The 27,797-nt window shown below is 47.9% G+C and overlaps 1 protein-coding gene across 1 annotated transcript in view; it reads left to right on the forward strand.

Annotated features, from left to right (window-relative positions):
• The window catches only part of TTC7B (tetratricopeptide repeat domain 7B), a 165,483-nt gene that overhangs the window by 81,366 nt on the left and 56,320 nt on the right, over window positions 1-27,797 (forward strand). The window contains exons 13-14 of the mRNA XM_008051404.1: window positions 3,605-3,677; window positions 6,679-6,839. Of these exons, the coding sequence (XP_008049595.1) occupies window positions 3,605-3,677; window positions 6,679-6,839 (234 nt within the window). The remainder of the gene's footprint in view (window positions 1-3,604; window positions 3,678-6,678; window positions 6,840-27,797) is intronic.

Genomic DNA, 27,797 nt, shown 5'->3' on the forward strand with positions numbered 1-27,797 from the left:
TATTCTGGTAAATTGTAATGCTAACAGAATCTTTAAGGGACAGATTTTAAGTAAGTGGGAATGATTTGTATCACTTCTTATATGTAAACAGAAAGTTGAAAACCACTTGAATGAGAAGTACTTTTGTACTGTTCATTTTAAATACTCTCCCCACCATTTTGTTTTGCTTTTTTTTGTTTAAAAACAAAATAATGTAGGCATTGGCTCACACCTATAATCCCAGCACTTTGGGAGGCCGAGATGAGAGAATTGCCTGAACTCATGGGTTCAATACCAGCCTGGGCAACAGGGCAAAACCTTATCTCTACAGTAAATCAAAAATCAGCCGGCTGTGGTGGCACATGCCTGTAGTTCCAACTACTTGGAAGGCTGAGGTGGAAGGATCACCTGAGCCCAGCAAGTTAAGGCTGCAGTTGCCATGAGCATGCCACTACACTCCAACCTGGGCAACAGAGTAAAACTCCAACTCAAAAAACAAAACAAAAATGAATAAATAACATAATTCAAAAATGGGGAGCCAGGCACAGTGGCTGACGTCTGTAATCTCAGCATTTAGGAGGCAGAGGTGAGAGGATTGCCTGAGATCAGGGGTTTGAGACCAGTCTGGGCAACTTGGTGAGTCCTCTTCTCTACATAAATTTTTAAAAATTAGCTGAGTGTGGTGGTGTGTACCTGTGGTTCCAGCTATTCAGGAGGCTGAATCAGAAGGATCACCTGAACCCAAGAGTTGGAGGCCGTGGTAAGCCAAGATCCTGCCACTGCTCTACAGCCTGGGAGAAAGAGTGAGACTCTGACTTAAAAAAAAAAAAAAAAAAAGGATGAGCTTGCAGATACAGCATGTGAAAATTAACTCAGTTATGGCTGGAGCCAGAATCCAAAAAAGACTTGCTCTCAGTGGAGCCAGAAAATGGTTTCTGAGGTTTGCATGTCATGAAGCCACACCTGAGTGTTAGACTGTCAGTTGCTTCTGCTCTCAGGATCACCCCAAGCAGCCGAAGCAACACATTTGTCTGCACAGAAGTGTGGTGTTGGTGAAGCTTCCAGCAGGTGCCAAGTGGTCCAGGTTGCATCGTCCGTGGCCTCACACGTTGGGACATAGTGAAGCATGTACTGAGCACCCCGGCCCATGGCACAGGAGGCCTGGTGTCATCTGTTTGGGTCTCTCAGGGGGGTATCAAGGACTCAGTCACATGTTATTTCCCTCTCCCACCTACTTGAGTTTAAATGTGGCATTTTATGTGTCTAGGGCCATCAGCTGGGGGGGGCATCTGCCCTTCTGGTCTGTCTCTTGGCAGGCTGCAGTCAGCAGTGGAAGGTTCCTTGATGAAGCCACCAGGGCCTGGGGCAATGCTGTCTCTATCCACCCTCCATTCACACACGAGTGCCAGCTTTTCATGGGTCGGTCTTGCGTAGAGATGGCAGAGACTTAGTTCAGCTTTATTTGCAAAATATATGAATCGGGCTCAGAAAACTAGAACTCTGAGAGATTCTTTGAAAGTTGTAGAAGCCTGGCTTCATTATTTGTGAAAGAAGATGAGATAAAATAAATAATTCTGGGCCAGCCGGGCTCGGTGGCTCAACCTGTAATCCCGCATCTTTGGGAGGCTGAGGTGAGTGGATTGCCTGAGCCCGCAGGTTCGAGACCCACCTGGGCAGTGAGACCTCATCTCTACAATAAATCAAAAAATCAGCCAGGCGTGGTAGCACACGCCTGTAATTCCAGCTACTTGGAAGGCTGAGGCTGTGGTGGCCGGGAGCGGCCACTACACTCCAGTCTAGGCGACCATGTGAGACTCCAACTCAAAAAAATAATAATAATAATTCTAGGCCAGAGGCGGTGACTAATGCCCATAATACCAGTACTTTGGGAGGTGGAAGAGAGAGGATTGCCTAAGTCCAGGGGTTCGAGACCAGCCTGGGCAACTTGGCAAGACCTCATCTCTATAATAAATCAAAACATTAGCCAGGCTTGGTGGCATGTGCCTATAATTCCAGCTACTTGGAAGGCTGAGGCAGAAGAATCATCTGAGCCCAGCAGGTTGAGGCTGCAGTGGCCATGAGCATGCCACTACATTCCAACCTGGGCAACAGAGTGAGACACAGACTCAAATAAATAAATAAATAAATCTAAATAATTCAGAGTCTCTTCATAATTTTGTGTTCGTTTTTCCCTGAATAACTATGGGAGACAGAAACCATGACACTCCAATATCACTTTTAATGAACACCAAAGAAAATAGTTCTTCCATGTGCAAATTCATGGAAAGCCAACACTTGTGAAATTATGAAAGCTGACTTGTGTCAGCAGGCCTCTGGTAAAAATTAAAGATTTGAAGGGTGGCACAAGCAGGCCTCAGCTTGGGGCCCTAATGCTGAGAGGAGAAAGTTCCAGGGCCGTGTCTTGAGCCAGGTTACTGGTGAAGAGCTCCAGGAACAGTCGCTCAGTCACTGTGCTCTTGAGATGAAGGGAGGGCAGCAGCTAATGTGGCCACATCCAGGCTTGCACAGGAGCTGCCACGCTTGCCAGGCGGTGTCCCAGATGGGTGTGTTTTCTGGATGGCAAACACCTAGGAGACTCTGCTTCTTCCACTGCAGACAGTTCAGTGAAAAGGTCAATGCCTGCAGGAAGCCAGTTTGGCAAGTTTGCTGCAGTCGGATCCATGGCACTTTGGTGTCCTTTTTCATCTTGAATTTGCGTTTTGCAGTGGAAGATCCTCCTTTCATCACAGAATGCTGACAGAACATCATGAAGTATGTTTACTCTCTGGGTTCCACCTAATTAGTCTGCTCCATGGTGCCTTTTAAAGAAAATAAAAGTTTGGGGTTTTTTTTCCCACCAGACTGTTGAATACAGAATTGTGTCTTGTACATAGGTGCATTTGGAGTTGCTTGTGCTGAAATGCAAATCACTTCTGCATAAAAGCAAGAAAATCCTCATTGGTAGTCAATTGGGACATCAATGCAGCCTCTTCTGTGTGGTGTTGAGGCCAGTTCACAGAGCCGGACCTTGCATCTCACCAGTTCTAACATGTCACGTTGACACGGCCCCAGTCCATGGCTACCTGGAATTTACCAGGAACTTCAAGTAACTGACTGTGCACCTCTCTTTCCCCTGTTTATCAAAAATCACAGCCTCACCTGACGAGCAAGCTGGGTCTTGGATTTTCATACAGGTTCTCTGAAACCCAGAAACTTGGATGCAGTAGCATTAAGGCCAAGCCAGTGTAAGCAAAGCAGCTGATGCCTTGCCAAGCACACACATGGCTTCATGTGTTCCATTGTGACACGTGGGATGTCCCTACTCAGCCCCAAGGAGGCACCTGCTGGGGAGGTCAGACCTCAGGCCCATGGGCCTCTCACCTCCAGGCCCCTCAGATTCCTTGAGCAGGGACTCCTGTATTAGACGCTGGACCAAACACAGAATGTGCCCCCTTTACACCTCTACATGGATCAGAGGAAACAGGCTTGACACGTGTCAGCGGACAGAAGTTTAAGGGGAACTCTGTGCGTATCCTTAGTACACATGTAAGCATGAAAACCTGCCTGCCAGGTCACAAGGCAGCTGCCTTCTCTCAACACACTAACACCATGAATGCTTTTTCAGGGCCCACAGCCTGTCACCCACAGACCACCAAGCAGCTTTCTACCTGGCCCTGCAGCTCGCCATCTCCAGACAGGTCAGTGTCTCCAGTGTCCCCAGCCCCGCGTTCATGTGTTTGCATCTCTGCACAGCTCCAGAAGCTCCTCGACAAGGGGGGAGGGGCAAGTGGTCTCCTTCATCCACTGGGGCCGACTTGGAGCCTTCTCAGGGAATGCTGGTGCCTTATAGCAAAGCCCTCAGCCTGTGGGTCTGTTTAAGCATCAGCAGTGTAGACACAGGAGTTCAGGCTCTGCTTTAGAGCTGAAATCCACAGATATGAGGTTCAGAGGCAGCACGGGGTCACACATGTCGTGTACCCTGAACCCAGGCATCGTCAAAGAGCCTTTGTCCCCTGCTCACAGGAGCGGCTGACTGAGCCCCGTGCTGGGCTGCTTAGGGGGGCATTTGGTCACTGGCTTGGGCCTGCTTATCATGAGGGTATCAGCAATTGACAAGAAGATGCAGCGGGTGTAGACAACATAGACCAGGTCCTTTAAGGTACATGGATGACGTGAACCCGATACATTTGGCTACTCAGCCCGGAGACCCAGCTGCTCTCCTTGCTGGGGCCAAAGTCACGGTCTTCATCTTCTAGGGCAGCTTCTAGAGAGGCTGTGTCCCTCCCGGCCCCTCCCGGCCTCCCAGCTGTCTTTGAGACTCAGGCCACGTGCCTGCCGTCCACCAGGTGCAGGACACTGGTGGTAATCCCAACACATTCCTGAGCACTGCTGGGGGTGGGTGAATCAAAGGTCAGCTCCCAGACATGCTGTCCTGGCAGGCCAGGCTGAGGCTTGCACCTGCCCCCCGCCCCCCCGGTTGACTGGGGGTGGCCTTGGGAAGTGGCTTTTGTCGGCACCCAGGGATGGAGGAAGTCAGGTGCCTCCCCTGTGGAGGCCTCACCTGGCTTGGGGCTCCCAGCCACACTGGTCAGAAGCTGCTTCTGCACCAGGTGTGGGTGACCACCAGTGCTGTGTTCTGTCCTCTGCAGCGGGAGCTCCTGCCACCTCCTCCGGAAAGCCTGCTTTGGTGGCAGCCAGCCTTCCTCTCACCTGTTTCTCTTGCTCAGTATCCATCCTTCTCACTGGACACTAGGGTCTGTGAGGGCAGTGGCCAGTGTCTGTCATCATCATTGCTCTGCCCCGATGCTTAGAACACACCCAACGCAGGCTTGAAAGTCAGGAACACTCGCTAAGGAAGGAACCAGTGCCCTGATTCCTTCAAGTCAGCTATTTCTTAGGGGCATCATCCTAATCCTGTCAGGGGGACCCTGAGTCTCCTGGCCCTCCCTGCAGATCCATCCATGCCCTTGAATACAGGTTGAGTGCAGTTTATACCGTAGCTTGTCCCTGGGGAGGGGATGAGTAGATGGAGCCTTGCGGACATCACATCAGGACCCCAATGCCTTGGTGGGAGATGACCAGGAGGTGGGGACAGGGAGGAGCCGTCAGGTACAGAGTCACTCGAATCTTAGGCGGTAGCTGGCTGACCTCACTCCAGTCCTCCTCTCTGGGTTCCAGCCTCCTCCAGTGAGTGGAGGATCAGTCCATCACTCTCTTCTAGCTGTGGTGGCTGTGACTCCAGGGCTGGAGAGTGCAGGGCCTCCATGGCCCGTGGCCCATGCTTGACACCTGAATCTGTCAAAAATGGAGGTGCTGGGAGGAAGGCAGTGGGCTTAGGGAGATGTCCTGGCTCTCGACTAAGTGAGGGGATAGGGGTTTGCCGAGGATGAGCCCGCCCAGGACTGGGCTTGGAGCAGGACAGGAGGGAGCCTGAGGATGGGCTTTCACAGGACCAGGCATGGAGCAGGACAGGCAAGAGGCTTAGGACGGGCCTGCACAGGACTAGGCTTGGGGCAGCCCAGGCGGGAGGGCATAGCCAGCAGGTGTGTGAGACACTCCAGGCCTGAGCTCTGCTTTGAAACCCTGTGCCAGGCTCTGACTCTCCTAGTTCTGTGCAGCCTATGCGGTCTAGTGTTCAGTGTCTGCAGCATTCAGCCCATGCTTGGGGACTGGAGAAGCATCTGGAGCAGCCGCTGCAGCTGAAGGCTAAGGCTGTGTCTGGTCCTGTGTAATATGGATGCATCTGCTTTGAATGTGGCATTGCAACTTGTTTCTCAGATCAGGTTATTTGCGGAGGGAGTTTAAAAGGGCCGGGCCTTTGTTTGTGTGTCTGTTTGCATGTTTCCTTGACGTCTGCTGGAGCTCAAGGACCAAGGAACCTGCAGAGAATCGCAGATGTCTGTTCACTTGGAAAGCCCCAATGAAGTCTTTGTAACTTACTAAGCACTTTAATTTCAGGATGCTTTAAAAAATGAGAGCAGTTCGGCCAAGGCAGTGTAATTCCACTGAAAACCTCTGGCAGCCTCTGTCTCCATTTAGTATGAAATGATCTTTGCCATAATCAAAAGGAGATTGGTTTGTGGAAGGAACGTGGATGCGTTTATTTGGGGAGAAACATCAGACATGGTGCAGTGTTGGCAGCTGTGTGGAGAAACAGGGTGGCAGAGCATCTTGAGGAGGGTATCTGTTGTGTGTCTGTGCTGGACATCCTGGGGCTGCCACAAGCCTTGGCTGGAAACCTGAATGAGACCCAACATGGACTGATGCTTGATATACACAGAGTCGGACATTGTGGCTGGGCATGGTGCCTCATACCAGTCATCCCAGCACATTGGGAGGCTGAGCCAGGAGGATCATTTGAGCCCAGGAGTTTGCAACCAGCCTGGACAACACACCGAGACCTCGTCTCTTCCAAAAATAAAATTAACCAGGCATGGTGGCATGTGCCTGTAGTCCAGGCTACTCAGGAGGCTGAAACAGTAGGATCACCTGAGCCCAGGATGTTGAGGCTGCGGTGAGCTGTGATTGTGCCACTGCCCTCCAGCCTGGACAGCAGAATGAGACCCCAACTAAAAATTTTTTTTAAAAAGATGTTGAATGATGGCTGCTTTCTTGTGTGATTGTGTGTGTGTGTGTATGTGTGTGTGAATGTATGTGTGCACACACACTTAAAATCCTTTTTGTTTTGTTTTTAAACAGATCCCAGAGGCTCTGGGGTATGTCCGCCAAGCTCTGCAGCTCCAGGGCGATGATGCCAACTCCCTGCACCTCCTCGCCCTCCTGCTGTCAGCCCAGAAGCATTATCACGATGCCCTCAACATCATTGACATGGCCCTCAGCGAGTATCCAGAAAACTTCATGTGAGTGGTCGGGCTCTTGCCTTCCTGCACTCAGCTGTCCTCCATTTACTCTTCCCACCCTCAGTCTGTCTCATTTAAGTCATGGGCATCCTGGAGGTCAGTCAGATAAAATCTATTCACTGCTGGTTCTTTCTGATATTTAAAAACAAATTTTATCTGTTAAGTCATTCTCGTGTGGTATTGGGCTCTCTCCACTCAGTTGAGATATTTCTCCACTCTCCTCTGATGTGTGCTGTTGGCACACATGAGATGATCTTAGATGGACTGTGGGTGAATGTTTTCTTTTAATAGCTGTACATTCAAAATGTACATTAGAAAAATAGAACCCATATCACAGGAACTACTACTCCCAGGGAGACTAAGAATTTTTTAAGTCAATTTAAAGAAAAATAGTAAGTAAATGCAAATATGGACTGTTAGGTTGGTAGGCTGAACCGGTGCTGTGTGCATGCAAAGAATTGCACAGAAATTTGAGTAGACAGGAAAGTTCATATAGAAAGTAGATTTGAAAAGAGTGGACTTAACTTCTCAAAGGAGAGAAGGGGCCAGATGCTTAAGGACATGTGGCAACAAATGCCATTTGATGCTGGAGGCTTTTAAAACTTCTTTTGGGGAAGCAGCCAAGCATTCACAGCAACTGATGTCCTGTGATGGGATCTGATTCTAGCATCTCTGATGACTGGATGGGTGGGTGGGTCAGTCATGAGCACATGGACAAAGGGGTCTGATGGGTGAATCAGCCATGGGAGTTAATTACACAGAGAAGGGCTGAGTGGGTTCTGCAAGACAGATTCTTGGGAAACATTCATCTCAATGTCCAGTGACTCACCCAGGGCTCTATGTATAAGCTCAAGGAGGCCAGAGAAGCTCCACTTTGGGCTCTGTCCTTTCATAGGTAAACTTGGATATGGCAAAAGTTACATTAAACAAACTTCAGTGACTGAAGTTTGGGAAACGTTGCTCTGTAGCTTGTTTGTCCTGAGCAGCCAAGGGCTCCTGAGCTTGGGATGACTATTGTATCTTGGGCAACTTGGATCAGGATTCCCTATCTCTTTATGCTTTCATTGTATTCTCTAGGAAATGGAATTTCTTAAGTAAATTACTCAACATTTATAACAAAAAACCCTATGCATCATTGTGACAGGCTGTGCTGTGCTTGAATTGTCTGCCTGGTCTCATCTCTGGTCCCATGCCCGTTGGTCAAGCTTTGTTGAGAAGGTTGTTGCCTCTGGGCCACTGGGTGATTGTTTATCCTCAATGGCAGCAGCTAAGAAAGCAGTACACAGGGCCCTAAATGGTAAATGCTGGCTCCTGCACCATGGAAGGTTCTGGTTGTCCACATCCTGGCAGAGTTCACAGAAGGGTAGGCAGCCTGGGGGGGGGGTTGGGGGGCTGTAGAAGGTGGCCCAGTGCTTCCTTCACTCACAGAAGACCCTTGAGTGGGTCACCTTGGCTTTGCTTCCCAGTCTCCTTACCTCTGTGTTGTAGTTGGTACTTCTCACCCATTCTTCTGGGAGAACTGGTTCACACATTTCCGTCACAAACATTTCTTTGTCTTCAAGTGAAAAGGGCGACTTTCTTGTCCCCAGGAGAGCATTTGTGCTAAAATCCAGAAGCCTCTGACAAGATCCATGTGTGGGCTCAGCTCCTGATGCAGCCTGAGCTCCAGAGCCCTGCTGCGAGTTGTGCTTCCTGCAGACCTCTCCCTTGCTCTTCTGCACAGGAGCTGCATGTCTGGATTTTATCCCAGGCTGCTCAGCATTGGATCTTAAAATGGTTAAAACACTTTAAATATTCAGTCCTTTACCCATCAGCAAAGTATGACCTGGCACAATTGGATTCAGTTTCTCTCATCAGTATTTATAAAGCACCATTCCCTGCGTCTCAGCCTCCGAGACACACACATGCACACACACACACGTGCACACACTCATGCATACACACACCCGTGCACACACACGTGTGTACACATATGTGTTCTCACACACACAAACATGCACTCTCCCTCATTAGGCATTATGCACCAGCATGTGACCCCACCTCCCACAGGCTAGGCTGCATCCTAGGGCAGCTTATTAAACTCATGGCTCCCCCACCCAGTAGGCAGTACACAGTGGCGGCTAACAGGGCTGGGCCCTCAGGGACAGCAGTGACAGCCTTTTCAAGCAGCAGAAGCAAGGAGCAGCAGCAGAGACATCTGAGGCTTGCCAGGCTGTTATTTTAATGTAAGGCTGTGAGCTCAGAAAAGCCAAGCATACAGCAGCAGGTCTGAGATGGCCGAGAGCTTGTTTGGTTTTCAGATGTTTGTACTTCTTCCTTCACAATGGGAAACTTTTTCACAAGCATATTTTATTAACAGTCAGGGCCAGATGTCATCAGCGGGTCCCATGGTCTCTTCCCAACCCAAAGGGGATGAAGTGGGTGCCATCTCCTGCCCTGTAGTGTCCTCTGTGTATGTGTGTATGGCAGGGCTGTCTCCCACAGAGCTCTAGCCCTGAGGCCTGGCATGGGGGACAGAGTGTGTGGTCAGGACTTCTAAAGAGAGGTAGACCCTTCCCACCATGAGGTCGGCTCTGTCCACCTGTTACCAGAGGAGGCAACTGAAAACCCCTGGAGCAGCTGGTCTCTCCAGCACTACCTTATTGCCACTGTGAATCGATAGAAGTTGCCACTGAAGTGCTTTGAAGAAGCTGGTAGGGTCCCAAAAGTCTTGAGCTGAGGGGTGCTGTCCTGTCACTTGGCAACTCCAAGTGGAGTAGAGCCAGGGCAGTGGAGCCAGCAACTGGGAAAGACATCCTGAACGTAGGGATGGGGAAAACCAGGAGTCCGTTCTTCAGGGTCCTCAAAAATAAGCCCACTGCTTTGGAGAAGCATCTGTCCTTGGATTGCCCAGGGCTGTCTCTGTGTGGAAGGAAGAGGAAGGAGCTTCGGGAGTGAGTGAGGGTCAGCAAATCCAGCTTAGGATCCTCTACTCTTTAGTTGTGTGACCTCGAGTGAGTCTCATCTCCACATCTTCAAAAGGTGAATCGTGAAGCTCCTTCTCAGAGGATTAGGGGAAGAAGTGACTTAGCTAGTACATTGGAGGCACTTGTGCATGGTGATCACTCAGGAACTGGTGGGAGTTCATTTTATTGCTCCTATTGTCAATATGACCATTTGCAAATATGGTATTTTAGGATCTTTTGAAATTATTATTAAATATTGAGCAGAAGCCAAAGAATATCCTTTAGATATATTTAAAATAATAATACAACTGACATATGTTTACTCAGTTTAAGAAAAAGAACGTTAACATTGCTATGAATTTTCCATGCATATTTATTTATGCATCTGCATATTTACATGTGTTCAGTGTGTACATGAATTTTCGTGTATACTTATACTTCTGTGTAGTACACGTATGCTCAGTGTGCACGTGGCCCTCCATGTATACTGCTTATACATCTGTGAATTTACACGTGTGTTCAGTGGATCTCCATGTCATGCTGCCTGTGAGTTTTCTCTCTGGCCTGTCCCTTGACTACTCACCTGACAGGTTAGTCACTGTCCTAAATTCTGCGTTGATCATTCTCTCATGTCTGTAACATGTATGTTTTACTCCTTTGTTTTACATGTTTTCAATTTTTTAAAAAATGTACTCATACTAAGTATGTTGCTTTCATTCTTTGTGTGATGTTCCTGGGGTTCAGTTTTGTTGCATAGAGCAAGGACTCATTCCTTTACACTCCTGAGTAGTGTTGTATTGTGTACATACACCAAGGCATAGATACCTTGTCTACTGTAAGCAGATTGTGTTCGGTTTTGGCTCTTAGGAACGACGCCGCTGTATATATCCAGGCTCCAGGTGCACATGTTCAAGGACTTCTCCAGGAAAGCAGTAGTGCAGTCAGAGGACATATTATAGGATATTCTAGGGTTTTCCAGGGAAGGGGTGGGGAGTTCTTAGACTCAAGGGTTCCTCCCCCTTTTGAACCATACAGGGTGACTTCTAGGGTTGTCATGGCGCCAGTGGGTGTGTCTCCTAGCATGTGAATGCATTATAATGATCATACAATGAGCAAAAAAAACAGCAGAAGTCGTTCTTGATGCCATGTTGGTCTCAGCTGGACTCAGCCGGTCTTCTTTTCAACTGTTCAACTTTACCAAATAATTTCAAACTATTTTCCAAAGCAGCTGCATTAGTACACGCCCCCAGCAGTGCCTGAGTGCCCTATGGCTCCGTGCACTAACGCTCAGTGTTCCCAGCGTCATGTTTTTGACAGTGGGGCTGCAGGTTAACCTCCCATTGTAAGTGTCGGTTGTGTGTCCCTCCTTATCAGTGAGACTGAGCACCTTTCATTTATTTATTGGTCATGTAGCTTTTCTTTTTTGAAGTGTATATATCGAATTCCTTTTTTTTTAATTGTGAACCTTTTTCTTACTTTTTCTTACAAATTTGTGAGCCTTCTTTATATATTATGATAAGTCCTTTAGTTGGTTATATGTGTTACAAAAATCTTCTCCCAAACTGTGGTTAGTTTCTTTGCTTTCTCTTCACGATGTCATTTGATGAGCAGAAGTTCTTAATTTTGAAGTCGTTGAATTTAGCAGTCGTTTCCTTTATGGACAGATGGACAGTACTTTCTGTATCTAGTTTAAGAAACCTTTCCCTTCCTCAAGATCATGAAGATAGTCTCCTAAATTATCTTCTAGAAACTCTCTTGTGTTTCCTTCCACACTTGAATCTAGGGGTCCCCCTGGAATTGTCTTCTGCATGTATGGTGCAAGGAGGCCAATATAACTTTTTCCCATAGGATATATCCAGTTGTCCCAGGGATGCCAGTGAACCCAAATTGGGGTTTGGCCTGATGGGCCAAGTGGGTCCTTGGATTCACACAGGAAGGAATTCAAGCTCGAGCCATGAGTAGGAGATGACAAGTGAGTATATTAAAGAAACAGATCCACAGGCAGAATAGCCCCTGTGTGTCGCTGGGGTTTCAGTTGGAAAATGGAAGCAAGTGTATTGAAATGAGAGGGAGCGGCTACTCCATGTGCAGGGTAGTATGGCTGGTCTACAGGAAGAACGGTGGCCAGGCATCACTGGGCTTTATTTTTGTAGCTATCCTGGAATTAAGGGTTCCTCCCCCTCTTAAACCACGCAGGATGACTTCTAGGGGTTGCCATGGTAATTGTAAACTGTCACAATGCTAGTGGGCATGTCTTCTGGCATGCTGATGCATTAGGATGATTAGAGAATGACAGGAAGGATAAGTGGAAGTCTTTTGAGCATCTTGGTCATGGCTAGTCTTGGCCAGTCTTCTCACCACCTCCCGTGTTGTCTGTGAGGTATGGGGCCTGAGACCTTCATTCTGGAAACTAGTCCTGCCAGTTCCCTGTCTCAGCAGCATCACGTGTTAAAAGATTCTGTTGTTCCATGGTGCCACCATTGTCATAAATCGGATGTCCATATATGCTTCTACACTTTCTGTATGGTTCCATGGGCCTATGTGCCTATCCCTATGTGGTAGCTACCCTCTTGTCATTCTGCAGCTTTGTCATATGGTGGCTTCATCCTTGGGTCTTGTTCTTCAAGAATGCTATAGCTGTTCTTGGGCCTTTGAACTTTCATGTAAATTTTCAAATCAGCTTGTCAAGTTCCACAAAAAAGTTCCTTAAGACTTTGATTAGAGTGGCATTTAATTTAACAGCTCACCTTGGGAGGATTGTATATGTGTGACAGTAGGTTTTCTAGTCCCATGGTCATTCTAGCTCCCTAATAGGCCTTTTAAAATATTTTTTTTGAAACTTTACAATTTTTTCATAAAGATTTTGCTCATTTTTTACTAGACTTATTTCTAGTTACCTGAAAACAACGTTCATGCTTTTGTATACAGTCTATGTCCACAGAATACACTGTTGCCAGGGTATAGGAAGGCAGCTGATTTTTGCACATTCTTCTTGACACAGCTGCATTCTTATTAATTCTAATAATTTATATATTAATTGGTTTGGAATTCCTATAGACAATTACTTTTATCTGAAATAATTAAATTTTAGTTTCTTGTTCTCTAATCTTTCAACTTTTTTTGAGTTGGAGTCTCACTCTGTCACCCAGGCTGGAGTACAGTGGCACACTCACAACCACCCCAGCATCAACCTGCTGGGCTCCAGCGATCCTTACACCTCAGCCTTCCAAGTAGCCAGAACTATAGGCATGTGCTACCATGCCTGGCTAATTTTTTATTTATTTTTTATTTTTTTTTGAGCTGGAGTCTCACTCTGTCGCCCAGACTGGAGTGCAGTGGCCGCTCCCGGCCACCGCAGCCTCGACCTGCTGGGCTCCGGCGATCCTTCCACCTCAGCCTTCCGAGTAGCCGGAATTACAGGCATGCGCTACCACGCCCGGCTGATGTTTTGATTTATTGTAGAGATGAGGTCTTGCTGCCCAGGTGGGTCTCGAACCCGCGGGCTCAGGCAAACCACTCACCTCAGCCTCCCAAAGGCACGGGATTACAGGCTGAGCCACCAAGTCCGGCTTAATTTTTTATTTATTGTAGAGACGAGGTCTTGCCAAGTTTCCTGGGCTGATATCGAACTCGTGGACTCAGGCAATCCACTCGTCTCAACCTCCCAAAGTGCTGGGATTATAGGCTGAGCCACTGAGCCCTCCTTCAATTTTTTAAACCCTATCTTACCCTACTAGTTAGGACCTTCAGTATAGTTGAGTAATAAAATTCTTTCCATGTTTTACCATTAGGAACTATGTTTGTTACAGGTATATTTGTAGATACTCTTCATCAGGAGGTTAAGGAAGTTTTCTTCTTCCTGGTTTGCTGTGTTGTTTTAACCATGAATTGATATTGAATGTTATCAAATGCGTTTTCTGTCTTTGAGATGGCTATATGATTTTACTTCTTTAATCCATGAATGTTATATTTATTGATATTTTTAAATATTAAACCAACCTTGTATTTTTGGAATAAGATCATAATAAATTAGCTTTTTTATGGATTCAGTTTACAAATTTTTAAAGGAATTTTACATGTATGTTTGTATGTGAAATAGACCTAGGATTTTCCTTTCTCTTCGTGTCTGTGGCAGGTTTTAGCATCAAGGTTAGGCTGGCCTCATAAAGTGAATTGGAGTCATTCCTTTTTTGCGTGTTTTGGAATCATTTGTGTGAGATTGAAATTATTTGTTCCTAGAATATATTAAGTTTTGGTAGAATTCATCCATAAAACCATGGAGGGGCTGATCTTTTTATGGAAAGATTTTTGATGCTTTTTAAAAGTGGTTATAGGATCTCTGGCTTTTCTATTCCTTAAGTTATGTATGATATATAAGCTGCAATAGAGATGTGAGGATTTGTCTTTTTTGTTCGAATTTTAAGTCTTATCAGCCCCAAGTTGTTCATAGTGTTTTTCCGTTCACCGTCATGCAGCATCTTGTGGCTGAGTCTCTTTTTCACCCTCACGGTGTTTAATACACCTTCTTTTCCTTCTCTTGATCAGTCTTGCCAGACGTCTGCCTATTACACTGACCTTTTTAAAGAACCAGTAACCTTGTTGTTATCTCAATTGTATATTTATTTTCTTGTTCATGAATTTCTGCTCTTTCATTATTTTCTGTCTTTTGCTTTCTTTTTTTATTAATCTCTTTAGTTGAATGTTTAGTTCATTAACTTTTGCCTTTCTTATTTTCAGCATTTAAGACTAAAAATTTTCCTCTAAATACTGCTTTAGCTATAAACCACAAGTCTCAATATGTGGAAATTTTATTATTGTTTATTTCTAATTATTTTTAAATTTCTGTTATTCTTTTTGGCCCATTAGTTATTTTAGAATTGTGTTTTACAGTTGTCAAATATATGAGTTTTTTAGTTTATCTTTTGTTGTGGGCTTTTAACTCCATTGAATTGTGTTTAAAGATTATATATAAATTTGAAATTGGTTGAACTAGGAACTAACCTGTGATCACTTCTTTTTTTTCTCCTTTTATTTTTTATCTTTTTGTTTGTGTGTATGTTTACTTCTTATAAATAATCCATGTGTGCTTGAAAAAAATGTTTTACACATTTGTTAAGATTTGTATATCTTTTATTAGTTTAAGCTATTAACTCTCAATGATTAAGAGGCAGCATGTTGAAATCTGCCCCTAAGATGGCAGATTGGTCTTTTTAACCACAATTTTATAGGAATTTTTCCTTTATATATTGTAAAGCTGTGCTTTTAGGTGCATATAAATTTAGAATTTCTATGTCTTCGAGTTTGTTTAACCCTTTATCATCATGTTTTAAGGTACATAATGCATTTTGCTTCAAAACCTACTTGTATGATGCACATGCGTCCACATACATATGTCCATATATACATATACATATATGCAAATATGTGTGTGCATGTATTAATGTGTACACAAACATATGCATATACACATATCTAGTCTTGGGTTATCTTTATCTATTCTTTTCAACTTTTCTGTATGTTTGGAATGTACTCTTATACTAATTATCTGTAGTCAATTTTTATTTTAAGCTCAGGTTTATCTGGAATATTTAGGGTTTTTGTTGTTGTTGTTGTTGTTGTTGTTGCTGTTGTTGTTTTGAGCCGTGGTCTCACTCTGTGGCCAGGCTGGAATACAGTGGCACAATCATCACTCACCTTCTGGGTCCAAGTAGTCCTCCCGTCTAAGCCTCCCTGATCTGCCATGTTATTTGTGCTTTCTGTTTGTTTTTTGTTTTTCATATCCTGTCCTCTCTGTTTTTACTTTCTTATAGATTATGTTTTATTTTCTGTTTTTTCTTTGCTGATATGAAGAAGAAGCATTCTGTTGTGGTTGTTCTTGTTCACTGATTGCCCAGGACACAGAGTGAGGCCTGTTGCTGGCACTCTGTGGCCTTCCTCTCAAGAGATTTCCTGACTGAATATGCCTTTAGGCTCTAGCATTTTCTCACAGCCCATGGGATCTTGCTCCTTGCGGAGTTGTTGAGAAGTCAACTCTTTGGTTAATGGTAGTTCATTCTGACATCATCTGTCTTTTCTCTCTGCCTGCGTTCAGCCGCTGCCGTGGTTACTGTTTTTACAAGTTTGCTGTGGCACATCTAAGGTGAATCCTGTTCGGGATTCATTGGGCTTTTTTAAACTGTGGATTAAGCTGGGCACAGTGACTCAACGCCTGTAATCCCAGCACTTTGGGAGGCAGAGGCAAGGAGGATTGCCCAAGCCCAGTGGTTCAAGACCAGCCTGAGCAATATGGTGAGACCTCATCTCTACAATACATCAAAAAATTAGCTAGGCATGGTGGCGCATGCCTGTGGTTCCAGCTACCTGGAAGGCTAAGGTGGAAGGATTACCTGAGCCCAGCAGGTCGAGGCTGCAGTGGCCATGAGCGTGCCTCTGCACTCCAGTCTGGGCAACAGAGTGAGACTCTGGCTCAAAAAATTATAATAAACTGTGGATTGGTGTTTATCTTGTTATCATTCTAGAACATTCTCAGCCATTATTTTTTCAAATATTACTTCTGTTCTTCAGAGTAGCATAGAGTTGGGTCTTTCTTTTTTATTTGGTCTGATCATTTCTACCTTCCACTTGAGTGTTTGTCCCTTCATATTTAATATAATTAATGATGCGGTCAGAATTACACCTGTCATTTCTATACATGGTTGTCTTTTTTTTTAATTGGTTCTCCTAAGCTGTCTTCTTTTTTTGCTGAAAAATTATTTTCTTTAAACCCTTTAACTATTAAACAGCTAAATAAAAGGATGAAAAGTTAATATAACGGATTATGTATCAGTTGCCTCAAATACATTGTTAAGTTCTTCCCAAAATAAGATTTAACAGTGTATACATTTTTGTATTGAACAGTGGTCGTAAGTTCTGATAGATTCACTATCTCCTTTCCTTGGTGTAAAAGCCCTGACCTTTCCTCTTTTGAAATGCAGGTGTGTGGACATTTCCCTTGATTAATACATTTCACTTAATCATTTTCCTTGTCATTCTGTAAAGGTGATGCTTGGAATACATAATTGTCTCTCCTGAAGACAGGAGGTACTCTGTCAAGCTGGGGCTTTGATCAGGTCTCAGACTTTGTGTTTCTGCCATTGAAATTCACTTTTAGAAAAAAAGTCAGGATAAAGCCTGACAGTTTGTTACTCTTTGTCTTTGGAAAGTGTTCCAAGTGGTATCCTACTTACAGTGGCACTGGAGAACTCTCGTTACTAAGATGTATCCTAGCCTCTGCCAGGTTTAAAGTCCTTACCCTGAGACAATTGTGGCTCTGCAGGTCTCCAGGAGAGTTTCATTTATTTGAATTTTTTTTCCTATTTAAATGGAATATATACTCACCCCCACTCATGTGTTCTCAGAGAGGTCATCAAATCAGTAGCACACTAAGAAGCCATCAGATGTTACCACAAAGCACAAAAGGGTGACTTTGGGGACTTGAGGGCAGCCTGGCTGCGATGTCTGTCACTCCATTGATCACCAGGGTTGCCTCGGCTGATCTGGCTGGCTAGGCGGGTGTCTCCTTCCTCCCTTACTACTCACTGGGTGTCCCTCCCAATGTGGCATGCTGGGTCAGAGGATGACTCAGTGACGCCTGAAGGACATCTGGAAGGGATGAGTGCCCGAGGCCAAGTGGAAGGCCAACCAGGAGGGGTCTTTGAGCAAGGGCAGTGTACAGCTGAGAGACAGCAGGAGTCACCATGGAGTGGAACTTGGCACAGTCACTTACTTAAAATCAACTTTCCAACCGAGTATGAAGCTCAAACCTGTAATCCCAGCACTGTGGAAGGCTGAGGCAGGAGGATCACTTGAGCCCAGGAGTTGAAGGCCAGCCTAGGCAACATAGCAAGACCTTGTCTCTACAAAAAATAAAAAAGTTAGCTGGACATGGTGGCACACACTTGTAGTCCTAGCTATTCGTGAGGCTGAGGTGGAAGGATAGCCTGAACTCAAAAGACCGAGGCTGCAGTGAGCTGTGATAGTGCCTCTGCACTTCAGCCAGGGTGACAGAGTGAAAGCCCCAACTCTAAAAATAAAAAATAAAATCAACTTTCCACAACAACAAATAAAACCCAATCCCAATAGAAAATGGGCAAAGGAATTGAATGGACCTTTCACCAAAGAAGATATGCAAACAGCCAAGAAGGAGATGAAGAGCCTCAGCCACTGGGGAAATGTGGGTCAAAACACAGTGAGATGCTGTGTTAGGTTGACTTGTCCAAAAAACCAGAAAGTCCCAAGTATTGACGAGAATGTGGAGAAGCTTCCCTTGTGCACTGCTGGTGGGAATGTGAGATGGTGCAGGTCATGGAAGATGGTACACAGGTTCCTCAAAGAGTTAAAATTAGAACCACCCTGCGACTGGCAGTCCCCTTCCGGGAACCACCCAACAGAACCGAAGACTAGCTTGAACTGACTTCACACACCCAAGTCCATGGCAGCACAGTTCACAGCAGGCCACTAGGGGAGCAGCCTAGTGCCCATGGATGGATGAATGGGTAAGCCAAATGTGATTGGTACGCACACTGGTATGACAATTCAGCCTGGAGAAGGAAGGAAGTCCTGACATGCGCACCAGCAAGGTGAGAACTGAGGACACCGTGCTAAGAGGGATAAATCATCACAGGAGGATGAATGCTGAGTGATCCCACTTGTCTGAGGACTTGGAGTAAACTGAAGACAGAGCGTAGATGGTGGTTGCCAGGGCTGGGGGAGCCTGGGAGTCAGTATTGGTGGGCCAGAGTCTGAGTTCCACAAGATGAGCAGAGCTCTAGAGACGGTGGGGATGGTTGCACAGCATGTGAGTGTGCTCAGCACTGTTGAACTGGTACCTTTTATGTATATTTTACTGTACTAAGAACAACTTCCTGACCTCTGTTCCTTGCCATGTGTGGTCGTGAGTGTACTCCTGGCATTTCTGGAAGTGGGGTGAGATGGCTGCCCAGCCTCTACTCATGGGGCCCAGGCCAGCATTGTTCTGAGGATGGGACCCAGGAGGCCTCCCCAGCACACCTCCATTCGTGTCATCTCTTTCTGGGGCTTTGTGTCTGTGCTTACTGTTGCCTTTAGTAAACACAGATGCTTGTCAAGAGTGACAGAATCCCTCATACGTACTGACAAATGACTTGGAGACTGAAATCGTGTTTCGGGCACAGGTGGGTAGACTGCAGAGGGAAAGACAGAGGGATGACCCTGCAACTGCATTGTATATGGTGTAGCTCCTCCTTCCTTCTGGGTTAGAAGTGGCCACATCCTGAGCTGGGGAGTAGCACTGGCCTAGCCTGCCCCCCATTGTCACATGACCAGTACCAGCCATGCATGTGGCCTTTTGTCCCTAGTTGGAAATCCTCCTGGAGTACTACTTCCTTTCCCCTTTCCTGGTTTGTTGTGAGGATGCAGGGGAGTGAGCCTCCAGGCTGCACTGGCCTCCATGGCCACCAGAGAGCCCTGGCTAGCCACCCTGGACTCAGCAGGAGGGCAGTGGGGGAGGCCGGCACCAAGCCACTCCCCGGCCATGCATCCAGAGTGTGTTCAGTTCAGTGCTTTTCTTTTTGAGACCTCCAAGCTGTCCTCACCATCTAATTCAACAGTTCCATGGGGAATGTCATCTGCAGGCTTCATGCAAGTAGTTTCTGGAAACTGCCAGATCCTCAGAAGCTTTCCCTGTGCTTGGCATGCCGCAGATATCAGCATATGTCTGTGCAGTGCATGGTTGGAATGAGTGGCTCCTCATAGTGACTGGCAGTCTCAGTCCCTCCTGTTGTCACCGGGAACGTTTCCTTTGCTGAGTGTCACTCTCTGATTAAGTGATGATGGTCTACTCACTGCAGATGGGTCATTGGAAGCACTGGCTGGTCACCAGCCAACTGACAAAGCAGCAAACAAGTCAAGCTCATGGAGTTCCAGCTCATTGGTAGTGGCCCGTGTGCACCTTCAAGTAAGGAAGTACTGTTAAAAACAGCAGACAGAGCCTGAGAGCTTGGAGAGGTGGGAGAGCATCTCCAAGCCCATCCCATGAATGCTCCTTGGAGTGCTGAGCTGCAAGACTGCAAGGATGAAGAAGCCACCATCAGACGGCCAGACCTGCTGTCCCTTGGCTGTATCTCCCGTGCTTGGTAGGATCTCTGCCCTTTGCTTGCAGTGCCTGGCTTGGGAGGGCCAAGCCAGAGACGGCTCCAGCCCTTCACCTGGCACACAAGACATGTAGGACAGAGTCACACGCATGTGCCAAGTTCAGAGGAATCAAAGGTGACCTCTGCCACCCTCACCATCAGGTCACAGGGCTCCCCATTGAATGCCCCAGCCCAGGCCTGGACAGAAGTCCTGTGGTCACTCTTGGTGACAGTAGGAAGCCATGTAAGACAACACAGCCCTTCTTGGGAACACACAGAAGTGGAGACAGAACAGAGGAGAAATGACCTGGCCAGGAGGCATGGAAACGGATTTCTGAAGCTAGGATGCTTGGTGCTGTCCAGCTCTGGATCCCTCCAGCCCTTTCTTCCCTTATCCCTCCTGGCTGCATTACAGGATATCACGGATACATCTACACCATGTCCTGGCCAGCCCTCCCCTGCCAGGTCTGGGTGGGAGAATCCCACTCCTCTGATGTCAGCCATTATCCACTGAAACGGCCCAGGTGTCATATGTCTTCACTCAGGTGCCCTAGCCTGCAGGGAGTCCCGGACCAAATCAGACAGAGACAGGGTACCCCAGAGACAGCCCAGCAGGGGAGGCCACTCCAGAGCAAAAGAGCGGTAGACACATCTGGCTGTCCCTCCCCAGAGCAAACATCCTGAGAGCTTTCTAGTTCAGCCAGGGGAGGCTCATTTCTTTTGGGGACATCATCCAGTGGGAAGCCTTGTTTCCACATTCCTCACCAGGTGGCTTTTGGTGCTCACTCAGCTCTGCCAGCCCCTGGGGCAGGTCCTGAGCTTCCACCTGTCACCTCAGCCCCAACCGTGCCATCTCGTGGCCCTCAGGAAGCAGCCCTGCCTGTGTAGACTCTGAATTTGTGGCTGGCACCACATGACCCAGCTGCCATACTGGATGATAGGCTTGGGAGTGGGCCGTGTAGGCCACCCGGCCAGGCGTCACCAGCTCAGGGCCTGGCTCCTGCGCAGGTTGGAGCTGAGGTTCATAACCGGGGTGGGAGCAGAAAACCAGCCCAGCTGGGGTTTCCTGAGGTGACTTATTCCAGCTAATTCTGGCAGCTGTTTGTTCATTCTAAAAATACCATAAGGAGGATGCGGCGTGTTCCAGATTGTTGACACTTGACTGAAGTGAGAGGCTCAGTGTAAGTGATCTGGTCTAACAGGAGCTCCTGCCTGTCACAACGAGGGGGCAGGATCTGGTACCGAGAGTACAGCTGGATCCCAGGGACACCGCAGACATCCCCCATATGTCCTCCCACTAAGATGAGGGCTGCTCAGCTCCAAGAATAAGGTGTCACTTCTTGTACCTGGCCCCCACTAACTTTGTTATGCTAAATAGGTGTGTTCTGGGTTTTTCAAGAACAGCAGGGCTAGGAGTCTAGGATGGGAGGATGCAGCCTCGTCCTGCCAACGACTGAGGCCAGAGTGGCACAAGTTTCCATAAGCAGCCCAGACTTACTGGGTGCCACCCGCTTCTTGAGCCATCACAAGTGGTTGAGGTCCCATAACTTCCCTGGAGGCTAAAGGACATCTCCCAGGGAGCCCCCCGGGCCCCAGACTCACCAGGGCTTCACTTCTAGAGAAGATGCCTCATGGTGATTGGCAACCACCCGGAGGTTGGCATTTGGGCTTTTAACAGAAACAGGTACTGAGACTTGATCCAGGGAAAGTGCATAGACTAGAGGTTTCCAAGTAGCGGCCTGGCATCTGCCAGCACATACTTCAGAAGTAGAATTTGGGCCGGGCATGATGGCTCACACCTGTCATCCCAGCACTTTGAGAGGCTAAGGTGGGAGGACCACTTGAGTCCAGACATTCAAGACCAACCTGGGCAACATAGTGAAACCTATTGAAGACCAACCTGGGCAACATAGTGAGACCTCCTCTCTACAAAAAAATTTAAATTAGCTCAGCATGGCGGCACACACCTATAGTTCCAGTTTCTTGAGAGGGTGAAGTGGGAGGATGGCATGAGCCCAGGAGGTCAAGGTTGCAGTGAGCTATGATCATGCCGCTATACTCCAGCCTGGGCAGTGGAGTGAGACCCCAACTCAAAAAAAAAAAAAAATCCCCCTGAATTTAAAAGCAAAATATATCCTGTGCACTCTCAAGATTCTTATTGGCGTGAAATAAACACATGAGAATGTACTAAGTGAGGGCTGTGAGTGCACTTTTCTCTGGAAGTCTTTCTTCTCTTTCCTTTTTAAGCTCAGGCCATTGACAGTTGGGATGCAGAATCGGCACTAGATGGGTGCTTGGGACTTGCGTATGCACATGACTCCCCTGGGAATCGAGTTTCAAGCATGTTTGGATTCCAGAGCCTCTTGTGAGCGGAGGTCACAGAGACTCTGATTCTCACACGTTCCCAGGGTTCTGACTGCCTGCCCATACCACAGCTGAGTAGCCGAGGCCTTCTCCAGCTTTGGCTCAGTTGAAAACTACATATTTTCTAACAAGCCATGAATAGCAGGTCAGCACAGCAGTCAGGGAAGCCAGAAGACCCCGAGTCATGTTTCCCATGTAGCGGTGGCATTGTGCAGTCACATGCTCAGGTGGCATTTAGTGACTGTTCACAGTTAGTGAGACCCCAGCTGCAGTTGCTGTCTGGTGGGAATGGCCACGTGGCTTGGCTTCTCGCCTTCTCACCCCTTTCAGCAGGTGTCAGGGCCTCGGGTGGCTCGAGGTCTCAGCCCTGGGGCCCACACAGCTGCCAACCCAGTGACATCAGCTCACTAGGCCAGACCAGGTGGCTCAAAGCCAGGTGCAGTGCTGATTTTCAGTGACAGTGACTCAAGTGTGGGCCGAGGCTCCTTGGTGAAGGTACCCTTCCCTGTGCAACTGAAGCATTGCAGACCCAGTGAGAGGGTGTGACCCTGGCCAGCATGAGGGGGGTGAATGACCCACAACGTTGGTGGCCATAGCAAGATCCCTCCTCGTCTTGCCACAGCAGAACACAAAAGAAGTCCCTAGCTCCCCTCCAAGGAGTAGAGTAGGCACCTTTGATGACATACTTCCTCCAGACCTGTTCCTCCATTCCTGACTGACTCCTAACATCACGCTCCTATCTCTCTTCTCTCAGCCATGACATGTGTTGGCACATGTCTTTATTTACTTATTTTTATTTTATTTTATTTTTTATTTTTGAGTCAGAGTCTCACTTCTTTGGTCCAGGCTAGAGTGCAGTGGCACGATCACGGCTCACTGCAGCCTCAACCTCCTGGGCTCAGGGGATCCTTCTGCATCTACCTTCTAAGCAGCATGTACCACCATGTCTGGTTATTTTTAATTTTTAAAATTTTTTGTAGAGATACGGTCTCACCGTGTTTTCCAGGCTGATCTTAAACTCCTAGACTCAGATGATCCTCCCATCTCAGCCTCCTGAGTAGCTGGGAGTACAGGCACGCACCCTCATACCCTGCTAATTTTCTTTCTTTCTTTTTCTTTTTTTTTGTAGAGATGGGGTCTCACTGTGTTGCCCAGGCTGGTCTCAAACTCTTGGGCTCAAGTCATCCTCCTGCCCAAAATGCTGGGATTACAGGCGTGAGCCACCACACCCAGCTGAATGTGCTCATTCTTTGAAGAAGCTGCATGTCAGTCCTCAGAGCGATGCCTGGCAGCCAGACGTCTGCTCCCTTACGGCCCCACTCAAGGTTTGGGGCCACAAGCTGGCCCTACATTGAAGATCCTGCCTGTAGTAGTGGTCAGGTCTTTATCATTTAAGGGACGGGACAATGTTGTGACCATCTGTGTTCCACATGGCATCTGACACAGACTTTTGCACATGTTAGGGCTTTAAATATTTGGCAGTGCTGACATAGAAAGAAAGAAAACAGTGCATGTCTTCACTGGCGTCAGTAATGTAATTCGATTTCACATTAGTTTCCTGTGTTTCCTTCTCAGTGCTTTGTAGTCCACTGGATTTGAGTTTAAATTTCTGTCCTACCAGTCGCTCAGTGGTGTGAACTTGGGTCGATCACTTAAGTGCCCGCCTAATTCGTGGGATTGTCAAAAGAATCAGGGATTGAATGAAGTGTCTGGCAGCTGCTGTTATTACTGCCTGTCTTGAAGGCAGATATCTCCTGGCTCATAGCATGGTCTTCCATGGTTGAGAGCACGTGTGGTTTCTTTGGAAGGTCTCTCTTTTTTTTTTTTTGAGTTGGAGTCTCACTCTGTCGCCCAGACTGGAGTGCAGTGGCCACTCGACCTGCTGGGCTCCGGCGATCCTTCTGTCTCAGCCTTCCAAGTCGCTGGAACTACAGGCGCGCACTACCACACCCAGCTAATTTTTGATTTATTGTAGAGATGAGATCTCGCCAAGTTGCCCGGGCGGGTCTCGAACTCGCGAGCTCAGGCAATCCACTCACCTCAGCCTCCCAAGGTGTGGGATTACAGGCTGAGCCACCGAGCCCGGCTTAGAAGGTTTCTTTGGAAGGTTTTAACTCCTGTTATTCAAGACTGGCTTCAGACATGGGTGCTGTTTGACCCAAATCTTGAAAGATGAGCAGGTGCTTGGAAGGCAGAAATGGATGGAAAAGGCATTTCACACAGAGGGAACAGCTTGTGCAAAGGCTCAGGGGACTGAGAGAGAGTGACAGAGGGGAGTTGCCTGTGGCTTGAGAGGGGAGTTACGTAATAGGCCATGGACAAATACTTCAGTGGCCAAGCACTTGGGCAGGAGCCAGATCACAAAGGTACTGTGTGAGATGATAGGTTTGGGCCATCAGTCATGGAGTCAGACTGGTATTTTAGCAAGGGTCTTCTTAGTTTTTAAAAAATTTTTTTCTGTGAGATGTTGTTTCACTCTGTTGCCCAAGCTGGAGTGCAGTGGCACAATCTGACTCATTGGAGCCTCAAACTCCTGGGCTCAAGTGATCCTCCTGCCTCAGCCTCCCAAATAGCTGGGACTATAGGCATGCACCACGATACCCATCTAATTTTTTGTAGAGATGGGATCTCACTGTGTTGTCCAGGCTGCTCAAACTCGACCTGAAGCAATCTTAAGTATGTTGGGATTACATGCATAAGCCACATGCCTGGCCTAAGTTCTTTCCTGCATTAACTTTCTGTAAGTTCTCAACCAATCTGAACAAAGACTTATTTTTTAAAGATTAGGTTCATGAACTTTGAGCCAGGCCTAGGGATGGGATGGACCATTTGCCCAGCGGTGTGGCTCCTTGCTGCACCAGGAGAGACACCATGCCACAGGGTGGGCCACTCATGGCCCCTCTGATCTCGCTGAGCTCTGCGTCAGGTTGATGTTGGACATACTGAGACATACTCCATGCTAGTTTGTCCCGAGCTTTCCATACATCAAGGATAGTTTTGGTTTCTGCCATGGGCAGACTTCCCCAGCGGATTGAATCTGTAACACCTCTGGACATCAACCTCAGCAGACTGACACCAACACCTGTCTGTGGCACCTCCTTTCTGTGCAAACAGGACACCTGCCCAGCCAGGTGTCGGGAACGTCTTGAGATGTGTGACAGGCTTGGCAACACAGTGACACGCATCACCTGTCTTCTTCAGTGCTGTTTTCTGCCTGCGAACATGCTGTGGTTTGGGCTGTGGTGGGTGGAAGACAGTCCCTCTGTTCCCACTGACCTAGACACTCAAGAGCACATCGGTGCAGGTGGGGAAGGCGGCCTTTAGGGTCCCTGGACCTGAGCAGGGGCTGGGGGACTCCACCGCCTCCCTCCTCCTCTGCCAGCCTCCCCTGTGGGTCCTCCCACCTCCCTGGAAGCCCTCTCCCACCACTTGTGCTCAGCCTTCTGCCATTGTTCTTCCTGTCTATGTCTCTGAAACCAGCCCACACCTTTCAGCCCCACATCCTGAGTCGGGGGTTTGAAAGCTGTTTATTTGATTTAATTAGAAGTTCCTTTTCCAGTCAGGAAGGCTGGCACAGAGCTGTTCCCCGGCTGAGCAGAGAGCTGCGCCGGGTGGGCTGACTCTGAGAATAGTTTGGGAACCCGGCTCCATGCTGCTGGAGCCACCCGACACTGCTATGCAGGGTGCCCCCGCCACTTCATGGCCTCCCAGGGGAGGCAGGCTCTGCGGGAGGTCCCAGTGCACTCCCAGATCCTCCAGCTGTACGTCTGTGGTGTCTGGGCCTCCCCATTCTTGGCCAACGCTGCTCCCCCCCAACCCAGGAGAGTCCCAGGCTCTCTGACAGGTGACCGTGGGCAGCTGCCACACGTCTCCCAGTGACCCAGGCTCGGTAAGAGACTCTGGTAGAAAGCAACTCTCACCTAGCTCTGGACACGTGAAGCCTTCAGCAGGGGTTGGCAGGGGCCGGCTTCTGCTTCTTTAAAGCCCCTCAAAACACCCTGAGGTGCCATGCTCCCAGTGGACTGCCTGGAAAGGACGTTTAGGGGAACTTGTACCACTTGCAAATGTGAGCATGTCTGGCCTCCGCCTCACGCCCTTCTGCTTGTAGACTGGGGCCCATGTTCCTGTTGCCACCTAGCCTGGCATCCTGTCACCCAGGCTTCTGCAGACCCAGGCCTGGCAGGACACCAGTCCTACCCTGGGAACACCATGGCCCCTGGGCTTCCTTGTTCTAAAGAGACTTTGCTCCTCTAAGGCTCCTTTGAACAAAGACATTACCTTGTGCACAGCTGAGAATGTCTCCTGTGTGTCTAACCCAAATCACTACAAACACATTACTTTGTTTTCCGTGGTTTATAGAAAAAGTGACCAGTGAGCAAATGCTGATTTAAGGCCCTTTGTACTCAGAGCGCAATTCTTTTTTTTTTTTTTTTGAGTCAGGGTCTGTTGCCCAGACTGGAGTACAGTGGCATGATCACAACTCACTGCAGCCTAAACCTCCTGGGCTCAGGCAGTCCTCTTGCCTCAGCCTCCCGGGTAGCTGGGACCACAGGCATGCGCCACCTTGCCCAACAATTTTTTAAATTTTTTTGTAAAGATGAAGTCTCACTATGTTGCCCAAGCTGGTCTTGAACACCTGCTCCAGCGATCCTCCCACCTTGGCCTCCCAAAGTGCTGGGATTACAGGCGTGAGTCACCACTACACCCAGCCTTAGAGCACAATTTTAGGCACTGTGGTGGTGAGGTGAGAGAGAGGGGGAGAGACAGAAAGAGGGAGGGTGGGAGAAAGTGAGAGAGAGAAAGAGGGAGAGATATGTCAGGGCTCTCATACTCAAGAAGAAAATCACATCTTGAAAACAGCCAAAGGGCACCATTACACAGCCTCAGTTTCCCCATCCACTGTCCTGCCAAGATGACTTGTTGCAAAGGTGAAATTACAGTGTGAGATATTCCCAGGGCCTAGCACTTGAGAGGCCTCTAGTGACAGAAGCTCTTCCCTCCTTTTCTTTTCTTGTTCCTGTTCACAAGCTCTTGCTGCATCTGAACAGAGATACATGGGGCGGTGACGGAAGACCTGCTTGATGAGGGGGCTTTTAGTTGGATTTGGGAGGAGTTCAGGGGAGATGTAGGTGGGTAGAGGCTGCCACCAAGACTGCGCATGCGCAGCGAGAGCTGTGTGGGAAGCTTGTTGGGCATTATATGGCAGGGCCTGTGGGGTGGGCAGCATGACCAGGCCAGCCGGGGATTGATTCAGGAGTACAGAATATCGGCTCATTACTGCAGAGAGTGAGGTACCTGCATTGCTTCTCAAGCTGGGTCCTTCGAAAGGTGTTTTAGGGCTGGGCACATTGGGGGACAGGGACACCTCAGCCAGGAGTCTGGGCTCATGCTAGGACTTCCACCAGGACAGGTGACACATCCAGGGGCTGAGAGATCTGAAGTTGCAGAGAGATGCGAGTAGAACTCAAGGCCAGCATACTACCCCAGGGGCCACGAGAGAG

Source organism: Carlito syrichta, unplaced genomic scaffold, assembly GCF_000164805.1.
Source record: "Carlito syrichta isolate Samal-C Ts95f unplaced genomic scaffold, Tarsius_syrichta-2.0.1 Scaffold171376, whole genome shotgun sequence".
Lineage (NCBI taxonomy): Eukaryota > Metazoa > Chordata > Mammalia > Primates > Tarsiidae > Carlito > Carlito syrichta.